General features: G+C 41.0%; 1 protein-coding gene and 1 long non-coding RNA gene across 7 annotated transcripts in view; one reads left to right on the top strand and one right to left on the bottom strand.

Moving 5' to 3' along the window:
• The first annotated feature begins 7,287 nt into the window (after positions 1-7,287).
• On the top strand, positions 7,288-20,311 carry LOC123939911. 3 transcript variants are annotated; one of them, XR_006818005.1, is made up of 4 exons: positions 7,288-7,591; positions 7,816-7,927; positions 13,788-13,986; positions 18,079-20,311. It is a non-coding gene; the product is annotated as an uncharacterized LOC123939911 (long non-coding RNA). The 3 variants fall into 3 exon arrangements; XR_006818003.1 differs by having other exon boundaries at positions 7,816-8,256; XR_006818004.1 differs by having other exon boundaries at positions 7,288-7,705; positions 7,816-8,256.
• The window catches only part of TNIK (TRAF2 and NCK interacting kinase), a 396,851-nt gene continuing 391,035 nt past the window's right edge, over positions 16,413-22,228 (bottom strand). For all 4 annotated transcript variants that reach the window (XM_046001979.1, XM_046001980.1, XM_046001982.1 and 1 more), the window contains one exon: positions 16,413-22,112. In XM_046001979.1, the coding sequence (XP_045857935.1) occupies positions 22,029-22,112 (84 nt within the window). In that variant the 3' untranslated portion in view covers positions 16,413-22,028. The remainder of the gene's footprint in view (positions 22,113-22,228) is intronic.

Raw genomic sequence — 22,228 nt, 5'->3', positions numbered from 1 at the left:
TTTTTTCTCTCTCTGTTATTGATTTCCAGATTGATTCCACTGTAGTCAGAAAAAAAGCTCTGTATGGTTTCAATTCGTTTAAATTTGTTTAGGTTTGTGTTATAGCCCAGGATATATGTTCTATCTTGGTATATGTTCCATGAGCACTTGAAAGTTGTCTCTATTCTGCTGTTATTGGGTGGAATGATTGCTCAGTGTTGATTACAGCTTATTGGTTGGTGGTGTTGTGGAGTTCTCCTAGCTCTTTGGTCTAGCTTTTCTATCAATTATTGTTAGAGTCTACAATGGTAATTATGGAGTTATCTGTTATTGCGAAGTAAAGGTAGAAGTCCATGTTGCTCATTCAACCTATACTGACGCTCAAAGTAGTGGGAGAGTTCTTCATTCATGCTGGGCAGAGGTGAGATTTCCTACTCCCTAGTGGTCTCCATTGACACCAGGGTGGGGATGACCTCCTTACTAATAGGAAAGATAAAATTCCTATCTCTGCACTACGAATCCTCTGACAGTACTCTAGCAGGAAGGGGGGCATTGTTATGTCAGGTGGGGGGAGAGTCTAGAGTCCCCACATGATTTCCACTGATGCTGATGAAGAGAGTCTCAAAAAAAGTATGGATAAAAGTTCTGCCCCCTACTTGGCCTTCTTTGACATCATTCTGGTAGAGATGCTGGGGTTTTTTGTTAGAGCCTCACAATGGTGGCAGTCTAGACTCCCTACTCAGTCTTTGATGGCAACAGTTGGCTTGTGGCCCCAATTTTTCTGTGGTGACAGGCTGGAAAAAAGCAGTTACTATCCAAAAGGTTTTTTTTTTTTTTTTTTTTTTTTTTTTTTTCTTTACCAAGTTTCCCCTTTTTCTTGTCCTTTGGCTAGAGAGAGCAGGTTTTTTAAGAACGTTGTTTTTGCTTCTTTGTACCTACTGGCATTTCTGGGTTGCTGATTCTTCATTCCAAATCAAGAATATATGAGACAGTGGAATTCGTCCACTGCCATTTTTCAGATCCTGAGGTTTCTAGCCACTTAGCCCTCCATTCTCCACCTTCTATAGTCTTCTTATGTGTGTTTTATATTAATGTCCAGGATTTTTAATTGTACTTAGCAAGGGGGATAGGAAAAAATATGCCTACCTCATCTTCCTAGTTGCAAAGGGCTTGTTCCACTTTTAAAAAGCTTTAGGGAAAGAAAATTAATTAATTAAAAACAAACACAGAACAAAGAAATAAACAAAAGAGGAAGTCAAGCCAATTTAAACAAAACAAAAAATTTTATGGCATTTAACTTAACTTTCCCTTGCAGCAACTTCAGGTCTTCCCGCTCTTTTTGTTTTTTTTCTTATTTCGTCAATACTAGAGTTGAGAAGTTGCTCTTTTTCATGCCTGTACTTTGGCTCATCATATTTGGGGTGAGATATTGGGGAAGGAAAATGAGCTAAGGAGGTAGATAAATGTGGGCTCAAAACTATCTCTCTTCAGGCTTTAGACAATTGGTTATTAACTGCTTACTCTGCTTATCTGCATGTGTCTAACAGGTACAATCTGAATTTAAGCAGGAATCTTGATTTGTTACCTCCCTATCCTCAAATATGCCATTTTCTTCTAATGAGGCTTTGGGGCTCAGTATCCACTTTAAAAATAAATCAATATTTAAGAAATAAAAAGTCAGAAGACATTTCCCAGTTTAAAATTCTCCAGTTGCTTTCCACTTAAAGGAAAATAAATTAAAGCTCCTTACCTAAAAGGCCTGCATGATTTGATTCTTTGCTTATTTTTTAAACATTCCTCCACCTTCAACTTGTTCATTTTGCTGCAACCACCTGTTGTCTGAACCCAATAGGCTAGCTCCTTTCTGTCTGGAACACTATTCTCAGGATGGATGCCTCCTTCTCATAATTTAGCTCTCAATTCAGATATGTCCCTCTCACACCCACCTTCTTCCCCCCACCAACCTACTTCCAGCCACCCACTTGCCCTGACAACCCTAACTAAAACAGCATCTTCCCTCCTTTCACTTGTTAACATAATTACCTTATTATAATTTGTTCATTGCATTTGTTATTACCTAAACTCACCTTATTTATTTGTTTCCATGTTTATTTTTAGTCTCTCCTCTAATACAATACAAAGTCCTTGAGGGACACACTCTGTCTATCATGCCCACTGTTGTATTCGCAGGTCCCAGAATAATATTAACATCCACACAGTTAGGTGCTCCTAAAAGACTGACTTATTAATTTTAGGCTTTTCTGGGAGTATTATATTTGTTGATTAATTCATAATTCGGCAATATACACAATTTGCCAGATTCCCTTGCTACCTTACATTTGCAGTAAACTGACTAAGTTTGAATCACAGTTTCATCATGTTTAGCTATATGACCTTGGAAAAGTTACTTAAATTTTCTGTGTCATGCTTGCCTCATCTGTAAAATGGGGCACATAACAGTACTTCTTTCATTGGATGGGTAAAGATTAAAGAAGTTACTACATGGACCTGGAATGCTTAGAATAGTTCCAGGCCCATAATAAGTATTTGCTGCTATTATTATTAATGTTATTATTATGTATTACTGAACATATGCTACATTTCATTAAAGGGCACCTTCATTTTGAAGATTTTGAGTAAGGACATTGGGTTTCAAGGGATGATGATGATATTTCAAGAATTTCCTGACTCTGATCAAAACATTGCAACTCTAGTGGTTATTATAATTTTTATTTATTTAAATAACTATTTATTCTCTTTATAATCAATGATCCTTAGAATTAGTTCCAGGAAGCAGTCCAAAAACATCATCTCTTGCCCACTCAGAGAGAAAGGGAAAAAACTTGGGTAACTGTTAGTGTGGCCTTCCCACTAAGGGGTTACTGATGGACAGCTTTAAACCTTGGAAGAGCCCACAGGACCTTAGCATCCTCCCACTGCAGTGTTTGTCTGACGATGAAAGATCTTTATGTCATCCCTTTTTTTTTTTTTTTTTTGGTCATCATTTTTTAAAAAAATCTCTGGATTCCTAGAATTTCATATCTATTTTTTAAAAATTTAATTTAATTTTTTTCAGTGTTCCAAAATTCATTGTTTAAGCTATCCTTAACCTTTAGAAAATAGCCATCAAGCCAAGAGGCAGCTTCACAAAAGAAGTAGGAAAATTCCTATCCCCTCTTTCTAAACTATGAACACCTACCATAGTTCAAAATTTTACACAATTTTCACTTCATCTCTGTAACACCATTTGAGTAAGACAGTATTTTCATTTACCAGTGAGAAGACTGAGGCTCAAAGCATTGAAGGATCTATCTCAAGCTTCCACTGCTAATCAGAGGCAAAGATGTTCCAAAAAATGTGTATAGATTATCTTTTATGTGCAGAACTGGAGGGAACAGTGAACTAATCAGATAAGATTCCTGTCTTCCTAGAGTTTATATTCTTAGAGGTATTGGGATCCAAATTTTAGAACCTCTCTTTAGAGCACCTCAAATTTTTCCAAATGACAACCTATGGTAGATGAGGTGGGAAATTAACAAATGTGTTAACAAATACATCAGAACAGTGAATACTGTTGTATAAATACATATATACATTTATACATAAATGTATAAATACGGATGTATAAATACATCTGTAGCCGTCACAGATGTTTGATGAACACTTTTTAGGGAGTAGTGCTTATAGGTTCTAATGACAGCTGGAAAGAAAGTAAACACAATCCCACAGCTAACAGAACTTTCAAAAAGTAAACAAGTGCTTAACAGGGTGGGGCAGGTGACATAAATGAAAAGGTCTACGCATTACATCCTTTCAACATAGATACACATATTCTTCAGTTTTTCAAAGGAATATGCCTTTGTCTAATTTTCTGAAAACACAATTCCCTTTGCCTAGCTTTTGTTTTCTTCTTTTTGTGAGAGATATTTTATCTCATTTCCCACTTTATATGGGGAAAAACAGCAACACACATACAGTGATGAATGGCATCTGACACTTGGCCTCTATGTCAAAGAGTAACAGAGGGAGATGTAGGGTAGGGTCTGTGACAACCTGGAGAGGCTACCTCTCGTAAGGCGGTAGGCATGACCCAATTCTAAATGATTTCACCATACAGGACCAGGGATTTGTATTGCCAGAGCAAATGTAAGTCATAAGTAAATGGTGGGTTGTTTGATTTGAGTTCTTCCAGAACTGACAAACCCTAGAAGAAAAGAAAGAAAGAATCTTAGGGGTTTAAAGGCAAGAATTGACTAAGCACATTTCCTTTTTCTGGTGTTATCTGAGGACGGTTCTAGACCTATAGATTCTGGAAAACTGATCATCTAGATTATCAATCTAGATTATCTAGTTGTATGTTATTCACTGTGTGTTTTCCATCTGTCATCTCCAACACTCTAGAAAAGCTTTCAAGGGAGCTAAGAGATGGGTCAGTGCCCACACTGAAGGGCTAAAGGGGACAGCTGAGGGCCCGGTGACAGGATGGTGAATCTGGGTGAGCTTGAGTCAGTCCTGCGACTTCTAGCCACTTCAAACCATGTGGACTCTCGCTTTCCTGCTAAGATTGGGGACGTGGATTTACTTTTAAGTGAACCTATAGATTTATTTCAAGAAAAGTAGGAGGTTTACAGGTATAACAATTAAGATGAAGTGATGTGAAATACAAAGTCCTGCATCTCTCATCCATACTCACTTGGGTGTGCCACATACGGTACATGAGAGATTCCTGAAGGTACAAGTCTTTGAGATTCAGTGTAGTTGCATTGAAACTGATTGTTAGAACCATGTTCATTTGTGTATGGTTGTGTCGATGATGGTTCTCATAACTAATAATCTCATTCCTTTTCACATTTACAATGAATATAATCTTTTTTAAAAGATTTTATTTATTTGAGAGAGAGAGAGAACAAGCAGTGGGGAGGGGCAGAGAGAGAGTAAGAGAGAGAAGTAGACTCCCCAATGAGTGGGAAGCCTGACTCAGGGCTCTATTCAGGACCCGGAGTTCATGACCTGAGCCAAAGGCAGACATTTAACTGATTGAGCCACCCAGGCACCCCTATAATGAATATAATCTTACGGGGTTTTCACAATACCCCTCTGAGGTAGGTATTATTATTGTTCTCATTTTATAAACAATGAGCCTAGTATTCAAAAGTAGTTTGGTAATTTGTTCAAGGTCACATTATTAGGTAGTATTAGGGTTCCATTTGAACCCAGATTTTTGGCTTCTGATCCTTCTGCTCTATCTCGCTATATTTGTTATGGTCTGGAAGCCATTTATAAAGGTTGTCATCATATGATCTGTACCACAGTGAATGTTTGGTGCCCTCTACATTCATGTGCCGTATGTCTTAAGTTATTCAGCAACTAATAGCCAGATTCTTGATCATTAAGGAAAGGAGCAAACAGTTGTTTAAACTATAAAACTACTATCATGGAAAACATACTCCTTCTTTTGTTTCTATCCAGAATCTAAATAGAGAGTCATCTACTGCATGGAGAATCTCCATATAATAAGAATCCTTATGGTATTTTTCTTTGTGAAACATAAAATAAGGACTTCATGGAATGTATTGAAGTCAAGCATTGAGATGATTTAGTTTTAGAAGGCACTAAAGAATTTTAGTAAACAATTTAGAGATACTTTAGTGACCACGAAAATGTTTCAGATTCAAACCTTAATTAAACTTTGCATCCATAAGCCATGTAAGGTAGTTAGGCCAGTAACATCAGATCCTTATATCTTAGAGCAGGTCTTTGGGATAAAAAAGCCAATGAGCACTAAAGCCTGAGTTCTGATGTGATAGACTCAAGGGAAGGGGTTTGGTAAAGAGTCTGTGTGTGTGAGTGGGGGCTGGGTAGCACAATGGGTGGGAGAGGATAGAGAGAGAACACTAAAAAGAATGGAGTCTAGGTCTACAGCCAGGTCTGCTGAGTCTGGTATATTGTTCCTGTTTGCATGCTCTGGAATTCATACTGACTTCTTGGACTTTCCCTGGAATGACAGGGGTCTAAGGAGGTCAAGACATGGTCCAAGTGCAGTCATAGTCTCTATCTCCAGCCACACCCATGGCTGAGCTGGGGGGTGGGGGGGGGACTACTAGGAGCTTAAGGATATTGTCCTGTGCTGTGATTAAAAGGGAAGAACATGGGGCAAATTATTGGTGCCAGTTCTGTCTGTGGCAGCCAATGCATTGGCCTGTTTCCTCTATTCCTTTTCTTTTCCTTCCTTGAATCTTACCTGTAATTAAGTCAATTCGATGGATTTGTACAGTGGATCAGAAGGAATGAGTGGACTCTACTGCTAGCTCAGTGGTTACCCAGAGAGACTCAGACAATCTAAGGTGACAAACCCAGATATACCAGAGGCCTGTGGGACCTCTTGACCCCATCCTACAGGCAGACCCCTGGCTAGCAAGTGCAGGGCAGAGGAAATATGCCTGGGCACTGGGGCTGGGACTGTTAAGACTTCTTGGACAGACACAGTGACCTTAATAGCCTCACAATGACCCACATTGGGAGTTACAGGTACCAGATGTAAAGCTACCCAGTAGCTCATACAAGTCCAGGCACCATTCCCACCTTCTTGCTCTTTCTTCTAACTGGAGCTCATGATATTTGGCAATGAGGACAGCTCTTATTAAACGAGCAAGAGGCCTACTGAAGGGGCAGTCCCCTGAATTCGTGCCATTCATGTCACGAAGGTTTGACAATCTGTGACAAATTCCTTTGACAAGTGCACATCTATGGCAGTTTTTCAGTGAGCACTGTCCCCAATTAATTCAGTCCAAATTGAATGGTGCTGCTGCATGTAGAAAATTTTTGTTTGCGATTTTTCAGTCATCTCAGTTTAAATTAACTTCATTAAAATTCTCTGTTCCTAACCAGTTTCCAATCAAGGATGCCTAAATGGCCACAACACTCTGCAGGACATCTTTCCGTTATGAGCTTGTCTCTCTTTAATGTTCGTGGGTTAATCATTTTCAGACAGTGTTTGTAGTATTTTCTATCATCGCCTTCAATGCCATTTGCTGCTAATTTGCGGGGTGCTAAGGGAGGCTTATGAGGTGGACATAAAAAAGTGGGAGCAAAGATCATGAGGTCATCATTGAGGTTTAACAAACAATGTTACTCTGTGTTGTTGACCAATAGGTCACCAATAAAAGGAGCAGTGTAAGGGAGAAATGGTTCTCGTGACAGCTGTTTACCCGACACAGAGGAGTTCCAGGAATGCACTGGCACAAGCAGATGATGAAACTCGGGGGTGAGCAAGTTGTTGACCCAGGTCCTCCTTTGTCTTGCAGATCTCTAAGAGACACAGCCAGGCTCCGATTATTGGCCCCATTATTGGCCCCATTCCCACCAGAAAAATCTCTAGTGCTTCCAGACACCAAATGTGGGCTTCTGGCATCTCCTTAGAGACATTTGAGAGACAGCGGCCAGACGGGCAAACATAAAAGCAAATCGAATTTCTCTCCCTTGCAACTTGAAATCACCTCCTTTCTTTGAGCGAGGCAACTGGATTTGGTGAAGCAGTTTTTGATGGTTGGCGGGAAGAGGAACCAGGTTTTATTTGTCTTCAGTGACTCGAACCAGCATATCAAAATTGAAGGTTCGTGCTTCAGTGCCTCGGTGCAGTAGATGACTCAGTTTCCCCAGTCCTGGGAGCAATCCTATGGGCCTGTAGGGATGTGCAAGGCAGCCTCAGAATGGAGCCCTCTTTGTGGTGGGTACAGTCTCCTCTTACAGGGGGGAGTCTGCCCCGTGGCTGTGTCTCTGCCTTTCCTCTCACCCTCCCTCCCCTTTTTTTCTTCTCTTTTCCCAAACTACCTTCAGGTGGCCTCTGCAGATCTGAAGGAAGAAATCGCTCTGCTTTGCTACAACAAGAGCACAGGCACCCATCTCTCTCACCCTGACCCAACTGCCAGATTCTAGCCGAACTTTACAGGTGGGCTCCCGTTGCCACACAGCAAAGCCATTGCCTTCATTTTGCCCCCGATGGGAAAGGGGTGAAGCGGGTCAGAAAAACGGCTTGGTGGACCCGAGGGACTGCTGTCCTTGGGGTCTGGAGACAAACGTTCTTCTGTTGCTGCTGCAGTCTGTCAGGCCACCTTGAGCCACTCAGTTCTGGTCTCTGGGGAGTGAGGCTCTAAGTCCCTTGCAGGGATGCAATTTTCTCCTTTCAAGGCGTGTAAAATAACGGCAGAGAGAAGGACTAGGTTCCTTGCTGATGGCTTCCCACTAAAGGGCAAAGAGATGGTCCGAGTGTTCCCATAGGTAAGAGTCTTGAGCGCCAAATGCTATTCTAGTTCATTTCTGATGATTCTGGCCCCTTCCAAGAGGAGGCCTAACACTCAACGTCCCTGATCCTTTGTCCTCATCACTTAGCCGCCAACCTGACTCACCCAGGGCCCTTACTCACAGACTGCTTGCCAGTGGGAGAATTCACTTAGCATTTTAATCCATTAACTCGCACAGCAGAGCCAGCTCTGCTGCGGAGATAACCGCTCCAGATGCCGCCCCCTAAAAGATTGGGGTCTGAAAAGTTTATTGGGTAATGAAATTTTAAAAATCTCAAATACCAGATGTACAAGGTAATGTTTTTTTTTCCCTGATTGTCATGGTTAACTTCCACAAAGACTGTAGCTGGAATGTTTATGGGAATGGAGGAGAACAGAATAGATCAGGGAAGAAATTATGGGATTGCCACAGAAGCTACTGCTTGGTTGTTGAGGCTAAATGTGAGTCTAAAGACAGACTTTCTTTTTTTTTTTTTTAAGATTTTATTTATTTATTTGACAGAGAAAGATCACAAGTAGACAGAGAGGCAGGCAGAGAGAGAGGGGAAAGCAGGCTCCCTGCCGAGCAGAGAGCCCGATGCGGGACTCGATCCCAGGACCCTGAGATCAGGACCTGAGCCGTAGGCAGCGGCTTAACCCACTGAGCCACCCAGGCGCCCAAGACAGACTTTCTTAAAAGTTGCTCTCATTGAGGTGGAGTTATATTCATTCTTTTCTTAACCATCAAAGCTTAGGGGATGAAGCAGGCCCATGCATGCATATAATGCAGGAATATAAACCCAAGAGCACCAGATGGAAATGTGCAAAAACAATAGAAAGTCAATAAAAAGTAATTTTTTTTAAAGGAGGAAGAGGGAGAAATATGATTTTGGGTATTGAGTGGCATAGGCACCTTATTCTCCCCCCCCCCCCCCCCCCCCCGCTTTTTAAAGATTTTATATATCTGTTTGAAAGACAGAGCAGAAGGGTGGGGAGAGGGGACAGGAGGGGCAGAGGAAGAGGGACAAGCAGACAACCTGCTGAGCGCAGAGCCCAATCCTAGGACCCTGAAATCACTCCCAGTGTTCAAGTCAGAGGCTTAAGCTTAACCAGATCAAGCCACCCCAGGTGCCCCTCTTCTTTCCCTCTTGAAATAAATAGATACACACCTTTAAAAAGCAACAATGGCATTCTTTTTATGTAGTGATTCCTCTAACCTTTCTTGTGCATTTTATGGTCATTATAAAAACAACTATGCACAAAATTTACAAAGAGGTTTTCCATCCGTGACCTGATGTGATCAACAAGACGCAGCTGTGAGGTGGGCAGGAATGGTCTCATCATCCCCTTGTTACAGCTAAGAACACAGATGCTTGGAGAACTGTGTTTACCTAGGGTCACGTATTGTATTGGCTTCAGAGTCTGTTCTTCCAAGTAGTTTAGGAATAAAGTCCCACTTCTCAGCTTCCCCTTTCTACTTGATTTTCACATGTCCTTTTAGTTAAAGGCCAAGTAGAAACTTTCTCCCTGAGTGATCACTGACACTGAATCAGTCTCCACTCATGTCTGAGGAACTAAATGCTCTTTGAATAGGTGCTACTCAGGTGTTCTCTATTTGAAAGAAGGGTCTTATTCGCACAGTCATTGTTATTGCAATGGTTTGGTAGACAGAGCACTAGACCAGTAACCAAAAGAGCAGGCTTCTTATTTCAGTTCTATCATTGCCTACCCTAAGTTCTTATCATTTCTAACTCTTTGCATTTCAGCGTCCCCTTTAAAAAATGAGGGGATTAAATAGAATGAGTTCTAAACTAAAATTAAAATTAGGGAGAAAAAATTTTAAATATGATGGAAAATAATTATAATGAATTAAACAATGATTAGGACATAGAATAGACAAAACCAATAAAGCAAACCAAGAAACCGATAAATTAAGAGTAAAAAAAGAACAAAATGCAGACTAAAGCATATAGATAAAATGCTAATAAAAAAGGAAAAAGTTAAAAACAACATGCAAAAGTGAAAGCAGACATTTAATCATAAAAAGATTCAAAGAAGGAGAAGAACAAAGTAAGAAGAATTTAAAATCACAAAGATGTAGAAATCGAGACAGTGGCCAAATAAAAGGAAAAGGCTAAAAAGGAACAAAGTAAATAGCTAAGTCAAAAGAAAATAGAATTTGGTTATCAAAGAGAGAAGTATTGAACTAAATAAGTAGTAATAAAAAATTTTATCACAACCGCTATCTAAGAGACAATAAAAGGGATGGTAAGAATGAATGGAGACTTGAAGATTTGAGGCAGGCAGAGGGCATGCAGGAAAGCAATGGGAGGTTCTGGGCTGTCGCAGGAGTGTGCCTCCAGGGGGTTGCCGAGCCAGCTGGGCACTGACCGCCCAGGGAGCCAGGTCCAGGTGTTTGGGCACAGCAGCCTCTGGGCAACCCTCTCTTCTCAAAGCCCTACTTGGGCCAAAAGGTGGGACTGGAGGCCTGCATAACCTCAAAAAGGGGTGGTTTTTGGACACACTTTCTATGTGGAAAGCATGCAGAGTTGTTCACAGGGGCAGATGAAAAAGCTCAGAAATGTAATGTTTTTCAAAGTGTAGGATCGGAGGTGGTTCGGGGACATCAATGTCCTGTTTACAGCAGAGTGGGTGATCCAAAAGTCTGCCTTAGTAATAGGCACGCGGGTGATATCTTACTATCAGGTGATTCCTACTATCAGTAGGGCTACGGCACAGCTTCATGCTTCAAAGCTGGTGTTTAATGAGGAAATCCGGGGGCTGAGACCTACAGACAGCAAGTCCAAGAATGCACGGAATTACATGCAGAAAATGATCCGTTCAAAGGGCTCCTGCCACCAACACACAGCAATCACTGGCATTCCTAACTGATGGTGTGATTCATTCCCCAAGCCTTGCCCATGAGGGGCAGGCAGCTGGCTGAATCCGGATCTGGAGAGCCCTGGAGCCGGGGTCAGAGAATGGGCGTAGTCCACTGATTGCTTTTCCTGTGGCACCGGCACCTTCTCTGTTTGTGCTGTACTCCTGTCCTTTACTGTGCCCACAGGCTCTTCATTCCTCTGTTCCTTTGTACAAGCTGCTCCCTCGAACTACAAGGTCTCCCTCCTTATTCCTGTCCCATAGTCTGATAGGGCCACCTCCTCCTGAAAGTCCTCTGTAACCCTTCTCTTCAGTCCCATAGCAGTCCCTGCCTTCCTTTAACAAATGCTAGGCTCTGCTGTTGTGGTATCAACTCTGTGCCCAGTTGTAGCCCTCCCCTGCATTCCCCATCTCCCCTGTAGCACCTTAGGGCAGGGATCCCTTCTCCCTCAGCTGTTTCTGTCTCAGCAGCCAGCAGGGATCCCTTCTCCCTCAGCTGTTTCTGTCTCAGCAGCCAGTGTGGGGCCTGCCGTGTAAGAGGCAACTGACAATCAATGGCTACTTTGCTTTTCTTCACACTGGTGGCGAGAGCTGGGTTTGCTTTCCTGGCTTGTCAAAAGTCTGATCATAGATGCCGCAAATACTTGAAGAAATAAGATGGCTTATGAACAGGCAAAAATATAAAAATAATATGATGGTATTTTCTTAGTTCTCTTATACCCAAAGGTGAGAAGGGCAGCCTTAATTAAGATGAACAAAATCAATGACCATTAACATATCCACATCAAACGTTGTCATAAAACAAAACAAAGGTGCAAATGGGGGTTCCTAGGGAAAATGTTTACAGTTACATTTTCTAAATTATGGATCACGGACCTCAGCGGGGCTTAGGATGTGGAACTATATAACAAGGGGTCCAGTAACCCATGTGTATACCAAACATTGTCCATAGACTAAACAAATGACTCATACATCTTAATACTTTTTTTCAGATGAACGTGACTTGCAAAATGCAGTTTAATTTGAAAGTGTTATTGAACTTCTTGCTCCTTTTCAGTTTCTTGTTATGGTTATGATGGAGTGGTTATGATGGAGGTCATCATATTTGAGAAGACTGGGAACCACAGGCTGATAGGTGGCTGGGATGCAGTTAGCTGATAACATCCATGTTTTACGGTGTCTTCCCCCTCACAGAATGTCTCTTCTGTGACGGCACAGCAGCCCATGGGAGTGGCCCGATTTCTGCCTGAGTTTAACCACTACTGATTTACTTTGATGAAGCCAGCACTGTAAGTCTGAGACACAGACACCAGGGGGAGCACCTGCTTTGCTCCTGGCGCTGGAATATGCTGGTTCACCACATGCATTTAAAAATATTATCCCATCAATTTTCGAGATGGTTAGTACATTTCTATACTGAAAAAAGATCTGGACTTTTATAAGTACTGTGGAGCAGTCATTATCACCTTTTTTGGGGATTTTACTAAGCAGAAAAATTTGGAAAACAAAACCAAAGCCTCCCTAATCCCAGCCCAAATTTCACGAGGACCTGCAGAAAGGCTGACAACTTTTAATTTTGCCAGACTGGAACCATGGGTAAAAACGAAAACTAACCACTGCCCCAAAACACCCCCAGAACTCCCAAGACCAACTCCATTCCCACTCCCCAAACCCAAACTTGAACATTTAATGACATGAACAGCTATACATATTATCAGCATCAGCTCTCAAATACATCTTATCACTATACGATCAAAGCATGTTGTCTCCAGATAAGAGTGTCTTTGAATGAGCTTTAGGGAGAACTCACTATGTTGTCCATTCTGATCATTTTGCCTTGGACTGGTGATAACTTTGGCATGCTCTGGGTTATGGGCCTTCGGTTATGAATGGCTGTTCTAGTGAGGAAGAAGAAGGGGCGAAAGCCTCAGGTTAATCTGAAGGCTATGCTGATTCTTTCTGCTCCAGGGATGCCTTCTGGTTCTAAATTCTTTCATCTTCTAGCTGTCATCTACTTGACTAAGGGAAGTTAGGAATACAAGATAACCTGAGATCATGGAGCACTGGGTATAGGGCTGAAAAATCTGGTCATACAATAATGTTGCTAATGTTGCTAATCCAACTTTGAATTCTGGAAACCAGGATGATGATTCTGGGGAGGGGAGAGCTGACCCCCTGTCACACTGTGGTTGTCACAGAACTTAGACTTAGCTGCTTACAGAAATATGAGAACACACTGAGGCTGGCGATACTCAGTTTTAAAGAAAACCAAACTCTAAAATGCTTTTTCACATAAATTATGGTAAGTTCTTTTTACTGTAACACCTTGGGCATCCCCCAGGATCTGTTTCACGTGCTCCATCTGTAACTGAAACCCCGGTGCCTTGTTTATTTTGTAAAGAAAGAACTTCAGAAATCTGCAGCTAAGCACCATGGAATCCCCAGGCGGCTTTGGTCCTGGAAAGGGTTCATCAAAACCTCGACCCTGGCTATTTAGGATGAATTACACATTATCCTTCATCTTGACAGATTTGTGAAAAGACACAGATAATAATAAAAGAACAAAAAAGTTATTTCATTGTTATAGTGCTTCATATAATGTCACTTCATCATCCTTTTCCTTTATTTTTAAATGTTTCTTTTATTAAGCGAGCAGGAAAATACATAATGGAACAGATCAAAACTACAAGGTGTGCCCTTTACAAGACTGCGTGAAACAATACATTCGTCAGAAGGCATGTTTCAGTTTCCTCAATGAGACCGTGCAACAGCACCCAGTGGCGCTGGATATTTACAGATGTTAGAGCTGCCCGGGCAAGCCTCGGGACTCTTGTCGCTTGGACAGATGGTAAGACCCAAACGTCGTTAGGTTTTCTTGAAGCTGCCTTGGGCAGGGGGATACATTTCCTGTTGTTTATTTCTTGTTTTAGGAAAAGGAAAAGGTTGTCATTTTTAAACATTTAGACCAGGAAGCAAAATGTAGAATCCTCTTCCCATTCCAATAACTCTGCAGTACCAGTAGCTTGAGATGGATCATTATCTGTATAAGTGTGAGTTTCGAAATGCTACTTTTCTCCAGGTTCTATATGACAGTCTTTCCTCCAGCCCTGCAGCTTGGCCTGTGAAGACGATTAATGGAGAAAGTACAGCCAGGATCACAGTCAGGTGTTTTTCATCCACAGTAGCCTTCCAGGAAAGAAAATCATAGGGCTTTCTGCTTTCTACATGAAAGCAAACTCTTTTTATGATATGAGCTTTTATGATATGAACTTTGGACACAGCTTATTGTTTTGATGTTGAAGTAAAATGAGCATATAGTTCTATAGCTTTTTTCGAAGCCAGAACTCTGTTATTGTTTATTTTTCCTTCTTTCATTAATTCAACCAATAAATACATCTACTGTTTGTCAGCTGTTCTACAAAGGATTGGAGCTAGGCCAATGACCAAAGTAGATGCTGATAAGCTCTATGAAAAGCAATAAAGCTGAAAATGAGGGAGCAATTACAGATTGTCTATGTCTCTGACAATAAAGGAATGTTTGCGTAGGGACCTAAAGGAAAGGAGGAGCAATTCATGCGGAGGTGTGGTAGAAGAGATGTCCAGACAGAGGAAGCAGCCAGGGCTAAGACCCTGAGAAAAGAGCACTCTTTAAGAGTGTTTTGGATAAAGCAAGGGCAGTGTGTTGGAGCAAATGAACTAGAGAGACAGTAGATGAGGTCAGAGAAGTGGTAGTGGTGGTTGGAGATGGGGCAAAGGATTGGTCAGATTTATGAGGGCTTTAGAGAGAGTGTAAAGAATGGGAGTTGGGAAGACATTACTGACCTGAGCAGAAAAGTGCCATAAACTGTGTGTGTTTTTAAAAGTGTTGGGGCGCCTGGGTGGGCTCAGTGGGTTAAGCCTCTGCCTTCGGCTCAGGTCATGATCTCAGGGTCCTCGGATCGAGCCCTGCATCGGGCTCTCTTCTCTTCGAGAAGCCTGCTTCCCCCTCTCTCTGCCTGCCTCTCTGCCTACTTGTGATCTCTGTCAAATAAATAAAATCTTAAAAAAAAAAAGTGTCATCCCAGGCAAGATGTGGCATGGACTCATATATCCATGGATTGTGGATATATTCTGAAGCAAGGAAAAACAAATCCCCCTCCCCCCATGGATTGTATGTGGTATTTAAAAGAAAATTTAAAGGTAACTATAAGATTTTCTGGTCTGGAAGAATGGAGTTGTTTACTGATATGGGACATATGTGACGGGAGTAGAATGGTGGGTGGGGTGCAAATTAGTTTAGTTTTGGACATGTTGAGTTGGAGATCACAACTACACACCCAAGTGGAGATATCAAGTAGGAAGTTAGACACAGAACTCTGGCATTCAGGAAAGAGGTTAGAGCTGGAGTCAAAAATGTGGGTGTTTCGGTGGATAGAGTCCTAATACTGGAAAAGATCATTTAGAGAGGGAATGTCCAGTGCTGGGCACTCCAGGAACCTGGCAATGGAGGCCAAGAAAGATTGGCTAGAGACATGAGAGAACAGGAGGGGTATTCCAGAGCTGAGGAAGTATTTCAGGAAGTTTTTATTCACTGTGTTCAACACTGCAGCGAAGTCAAAAGCATAAAGCCAGAAACCTAACCATTGCATTTAACAGCATGGAGATCACATTTTTCTCAGCAATAGCTATTATGGTGGGGATGAAAGCCTGATTTAAGTGGGTTCAAGAGACCAAGGGAGGGGTTGCTGAAGACACTAAGTATACATAATTCCCTCTGAGGGGTTTTACTGTGAAGGGGAGCAGATAAATAAGATGGTAAGATGACCACCGTCAAGGTGAGTGTTTGTAAAATAAGAGACAGCAGCATGAATATCACGAAATCCTCCAGTGGGATGGGGGGAAATGGTCAATCAGGAGAGGGAAGGAATTGTTGGGAAAGTGGCCTTTATTAGGGGAGGTTGCAGGGGAGCTACCCAGAGCAAATAGGAGGAGCCACCCACTTTGAATTAAGGCAGTGTAGTAACTGGTAATATGTTTCACTGGACAAGATCAGGAAACTGAGAAACCCGGGTATTTACAGGCTTGTCCAAGTGGATATTGAAATCACCAAGAGTTGAGGGGTGGTGTTGGAGCTGGTGATGGTGAGTCAAAACCTGAAAATACTTAAGCACCGCGAGGGAGGGTTGGAAGGTAAGCAGGGACTTTGTAGGTTGATGGCAAGAGTTTCAAAGCGCTGGGTGTTTAGGAGGGACGGAGAATAGTCTGAAAGTGGCAATGAGGAACAAGCAGTCATCCTACAACTATTAATGCTTTATTACTCACATTTTGACAGAGATAACATAATATATCCCAAGGCGTGGCAGTGACTCTATGGGAAAACCCTGGCTTAGAACCCACCAAATCATTTCTAACTATTGCTCAGAACAACTATGCACAAAAACTGAAGGCTTTTTGTATGCAGGAAAGAAATACCGGGAAGTACCCAAAAGGTTCAGACTAGAAAATATGCCAAGAATATTTTCTTTTATACCTTAACACAGGTAAGACTTACCCAGTTTGAGCATATTTTTGACAATGTGAAACACTTTAGAAAACTGAAGATTTCAACAATGTAGACACTTGTAGGCATAGCAGAATGACAGTCTCCCTTCCCAATCTTGTAAACTTGGCATCTCTATGGTTCTGCTGACATTGTAAATAAGACTGCTAAAATGCACAAAAATAGTTTCACAACATCCAATTTTAAAGTTCATCCGAGCTGTCATTTTTTTTCCCCCTTGCTGTGATTTCTTGCTGTCACCTAACAACTGAAATTCTGATTCAGGGTAATAACTGAGGTTTTTATACAAAGCATGATACAGCATTACTATTCCTCCACACTAACCCCAGGGGAAGAGATTAAGAGGAAGGGACAACGGGCAAAGATATTTGCTATGTACACATAATGACCCACTGCTGGAAACAAAAACTCACCTCTCCACCAGCCTTTGCTCAGGCTCCGTAGTGTGATGCCACCCCCTGATGGTAAAAACAAACCATCAAAACCAAACCCTCATGTGAGGAGTTGAGTTAGTTTGAAGATACCTATGCAAAGCCAAAACTCTGTAATCTTTAGAACATTTCTATTTCTAACTGTGTTGTTTCATCCAAATTGTGTCTTCATCCAAATGTTTGGCCTCATGGACACAGAGTCCAAGATTTTGATCTGAATTTAAAATATCTCAAAAAACGTATCCAGGGACTTCTGTTTAAAAACACACTTCTGTGGGGATTTTAGTTTTGCTGCATTCTGGCACTTCCTGGAACGGCAGGCCTACAATAGAGTTCGCAGCAGAGAGTTAGGGTCCCATACTGTTTAACACTATGCCATTTTTGCCATTTTTTTTTGAATCTTCTCGTTGCCTCTGGAATAATTCCCAGAACAATGATACAGTATGGAACTCAAACAACACTTGAAAAATGCTTGGTAGAAATGTACAAGTGGTCAGTTTTGAACCTGAAAGCTCCCAAGGGATTTTCTTCTTTGCTGGGGCTTCTGAGAAGAGTTCAGTTTATACCATTTTGAAACCCATGAAAGGACAGCACACCTTAGGGTTCCTGATACTACTACACTCATCAAAGCCAAAATGTAGTGGCATTTGAGAAATATTAGCAGATAAATGAAATCACATTTAGATTTTTGGATTTTTACATTGTAACTATGTAGTCTCAAGGGAGACCAGTTATAGATTTGTTTGTTATGCTTCATTTGATTTGGTCAGATTCAGAGTTTTGAGGAATGAACTAAAAGGTAACTGATCATTCACAGAAACTGTTGAGAGGGCCAGAACTTAGTATCAGAAAGGATTTGGGAATATCAGGGGCTTGGGAAGATGATTCAGAATTGTTACCAGTGTGTTGTGGATATTCTGTTTTCCTCCAGTGGGTTAAAAAAAATTTTTTTTTCTTTCTTAAAAATAAGGTAGCACATTTCATATCTTAAAGCAATTAGCACAAATGCAGTGATGCCTGTTCAAGCAGACTTCCAAGGACAGCACACACTATCGACACAAAGACCTCTTCCACATTTCCAGAATACGGTGACAAGAACTGGTACACATAATAATAAAGAACCCCCCTTCCTTTTTTTTTTAACTTCATGGAATGGGAGGTCAGACTTCAGGCACTTCTTTGTCTGGCAGTGGACAGAACCAAAAGGGCTCCGACCTGAATTTCACATCTCTGTCTAATCTACCGCACAAGAGGGACCAGAGACACCAATGAGTCACAAGAGCAGACAGAAAACTGTTAGTAGGTCTTGACAACCAGGAATGAAGATGCTTTTTAAAAATATGTACTTGATGCCAAGTATGTAAGAAATGTATCTTAGAAAGCAATGCCGTTGAATTAGAAAAATGGAGTCCCTGTCCAGGTGACCTTGTGGGATTTCGTCTGGACCTTGATCTATACTGTTGAAATAGCTGTGGGTCTGGTCTTCTTGAAGCATCATTTAAGTCTTCAAGAAAAGCAGTGTCATCTATATAACCAGAGCCATTGATTCTGTGTGGAACTTAGTGCAAGCTGTCTGCACTCATGCTCTGTAACAGCCGGGGTGTAACCCGCATGGGGAGAACGCTCACCATTTGAATGGAGATCTTAGAGGTCTTCTGTTTCTGCAGTACGGACGCAGGAATCCACACTATTTCCCCCCTCACTGGCACCCCAGAATGATGGTCACCTGTCAGAACCTGAACCACGACTATGGTTTGGGCAGGCTCCACGGATTTTACAGTATAATTATCAATTTAGAGCAGTAAGGACTGAAAAGATCTCACGAAACTTACTTTGGGGCAAGGGCTCAGTTTCACTTTGTAGAACAACAAAATAAAATGAGCCAATTCCATAAACAAAATTCCCTCTGGGAAGAACTAAAACTAAACACTGAAACTAATTAATTTCAAAATTAAAGAAATTTTTACTAGGGTGCTATTAAGATGGACGAAAAGCACAACCCTTCCCCCACCATTAAAAAAAAAAAGGAAGAAAGAAAATAAGCAAACCAGAAAACTGGGAATTGCTATGAGCCATAATAGTCTGAAATACTCAGCACGACCGGGGTCTCAGTGCGTCAGGCCTGGGGCCTGTCCTGATGGAAGAGAATGTATTTTTTGAAGATAAAAGCTACAAGAAAGTTTTTAGATATATCTGTTAAGGAACACAGCTTTGTTAGGGGCCCTTTTAAATTTAGTTTTGCCTTGTACTCCATGTAAACTATTTGTACAAAAATATAGAAAGGCATGGCTTGATGTTTAACGTCTGTGTTTTATTGTTGGCACCAGAAAAAGCTCATGGTCTATGTTATGTCACTGTACATACTGTAAACAAGACTGCATTAATATTGTTTTTATGAGTTTTGTTTCAATGACTCTAGATTTTAAAAAATACATTCACAAACTACCTTATGTTTAAACACAATGATTCCCTTTTATTTCTTAACTGTACCCAAAATCCCACAATAAAAAAAATCATTTAAAGCTGTGTGTTTTGAACTCATCACTTAGAAATCAAAACAAAACACAACATAAAAACAAAGATCAGTTTGCAACATAATTTAAAGAAGCTTCTGGTTTAAAATACCACAGCAGCGATATAAAGAGCTGGTGGCAATCACATTTGGGGATGAGACCCACATCAATATATTTTGTCCACATCAGCATCCAATTACAGTAGTTGCTAAATTCAATCCAAAAAGTTATTGCTGAATTTGTTGCATGGAATTTGTGAAGATAGTATTGTTCATCAGCAGAGCCATAGCAGTAAAAATGAGAACGGGAGGATTTCATTGCTTTTGAGAGCTAAAGAGACCACGATGAGGACGTCTCAGTGATTGCCTGAAGGTAATCCCCAATACCATTACTGCGCGTTACCTGTTTCAAATGCAAATGATAGCTAGGATAACTACCGCTACAGGAGGGCCGTAATCACCTACTTCAGAAACTGCTATAATTCCTCTGCCCTTCCCCCTTTTACCCAAACCACCAGATTGAATTGGCTCCATTTTCCTAACGTTCGTTCTCATTAATAGTACATCAGCTGCTAATGTATTTAGGCAAAAATCAGTAGGATCACAGACTTTAAAAAATAAAAAAATCTGTTTACAGTAATTGCTTTCTCCAGAAACAAGTCGCATTAGTTTTTGTTGAAGTTGGCTTTTTAACAATTTTTTTGAAGAAGAACAATTTGGTCAACTACTGTTTTGTTGAAAAAATATGAAATACACCTGAGATTGCCAGTTGAGCTCTCTATATGTCTCCTGGAGATAACACTGCTGCGATGAACAGTGAAACAAAACAAACGAAACGAGGTAGGTTAAAACAGGAAGCGCAACACATATCGTTTTGCAACACCTCGATACCACAGGCGGCCATGCTTGTAGCTTTGGAAAAAAAAAACCCAGACAGTCACGTCAAAGTTCAAAATCATCCGAGTAAGAGTTTATAAGGACACAAGTCAACCTGAACTAAATACATACATATCTCTGCACAAATGTTGTTTACCGTATGTTGGGTAATTTGGAGGAAGGGAAAATGATTAGGGTCTCAGAATTCTGGCCAAAGCCTTGCTTTTAAGTTCTATAAACTCTGAACCAATGATGCCTGCTGTGTCTCAGGCAGGCTTAGTAGTCTAGTCCCTTCTCTCACCAACCCAGAGAGAACACAGGCAGCTCAGAAACATTTATTATTATTATTTTTTCAGTCACAGTTTTCATCTTGAGAAAGTGGCACCCTCAGGAGAAAGCTGGGAATGACCAGAGTCTGGATGTCATTCACTCCCCAATTCCCAGAAAGAACTCAACAGTCTCACTCCTAATGAAGCCCGAAGCCAGTGACCTCTTAGCTAGAGGCTTTGTGCATTAAAAAAAGAATGTGTGTATATATATATATATATATTTATGTATATATATATACGGATATAATATATAAATTTTTTTTTTTTAGTTTGTTTCCCAGAAGCTCTTTTTGTCCAACCCCGTCAGTCATCCCATCTTTTGCCCTGATCTGTTGCATAATAGCTGAGGGAAAGTTGTGTTATAGAGTCCCTCAATCGCTAGAGCCAACTCAACTCAATGGCACTACTATCCCATTCAACACATTCCATTCTGCACAGGGCCATATAAAAATAGGGCCTGTCAGACTCACAAAAATGGTAGTTGATTTTATTAGTCTAAGGCTAGTAGTTTAGCCATTTAAAATCTATTTCCCCAAAGAGGGGAAAACTAGTATTTTTCTTCTCTTTTAGAAATTCATTAGCCAGTTGCTATCAAAAAGCAACCTTTGGGTTGGTGAAGGCAAAAGAGTTCTAAAATTACCCCACTATGCAATTATGGCCTTCAGTGTAAGGAGATAAGGTACATTTATTGTGCTGTCTCTCACCATTTGAAATTGGAAATTTTACAACATATCATATAGTTATAGCTAGCAGGCAGACAGAATTAAAAACAGACTCATCTTCCCAGTATGCACTCTCTCCCCATTCTTACAAAGCAAGGGGGTAAAGAAAAAAGGTAGAAAAACAAAACAAAAACAAAACTCAAAACCCACCATAACACAGCTTAATCATAAGAGCACACAATATTTGTTTCTATCCCTAACTCCGAAGGGCACATGGTCCATCTTTGTCCACAAACAATGCAGCATTCTTGGGGATCTCCTGGAAATTCCTGCCACCTTTTTCTCTCCTTCTCAACCAGGCTGCAACACTGAAAGATGGACTGTGGACTGTACTAGGACGGGTTGGGGGAGAGGAAAAGGGGAAAGCGGTATGTTCAACCAAGCCTTCTGATTCTGCCTCTAGACTGGCATAAGTCCACATGAGTTATGTTCTTTTTAATTAGAAACAACGCCATGAAGATAAGTGCCAAGTGCTCTTCTGTTACCAGTTCATCATGGAATTTCTGTTGAGGGTCATGAAAAACACTTGGCTACTTCCTCCAGATCGCACGGATGCAAAAAATACCTGTTTGAAATTAAAAAGAAGTTAGTTCAACTGCATGGTTTCTTTTCCTCTTTTCTTCAACCGTCCATCCATTTCCTCTCACATGTCCTATCCTTGCCATGTGTCAGCTCTTAAGA

Source organism: Meles meles, chromosome 4 (assembly GCF_922984935.1).
Source record: "Meles meles chromosome 4, mMelMel3.1 paternal haplotype, whole genome shotgun sequence".
Lineage (NCBI taxonomy): Eukaryota > Metazoa > Chordata > Mammalia > Carnivora > Mustelidae > Meles > Meles meles.
The sequence above is the reverse complement of the archived record's forward strand: the minus strand, read 5'-3'. Positions and strand labels throughout refer to the sequence as shown.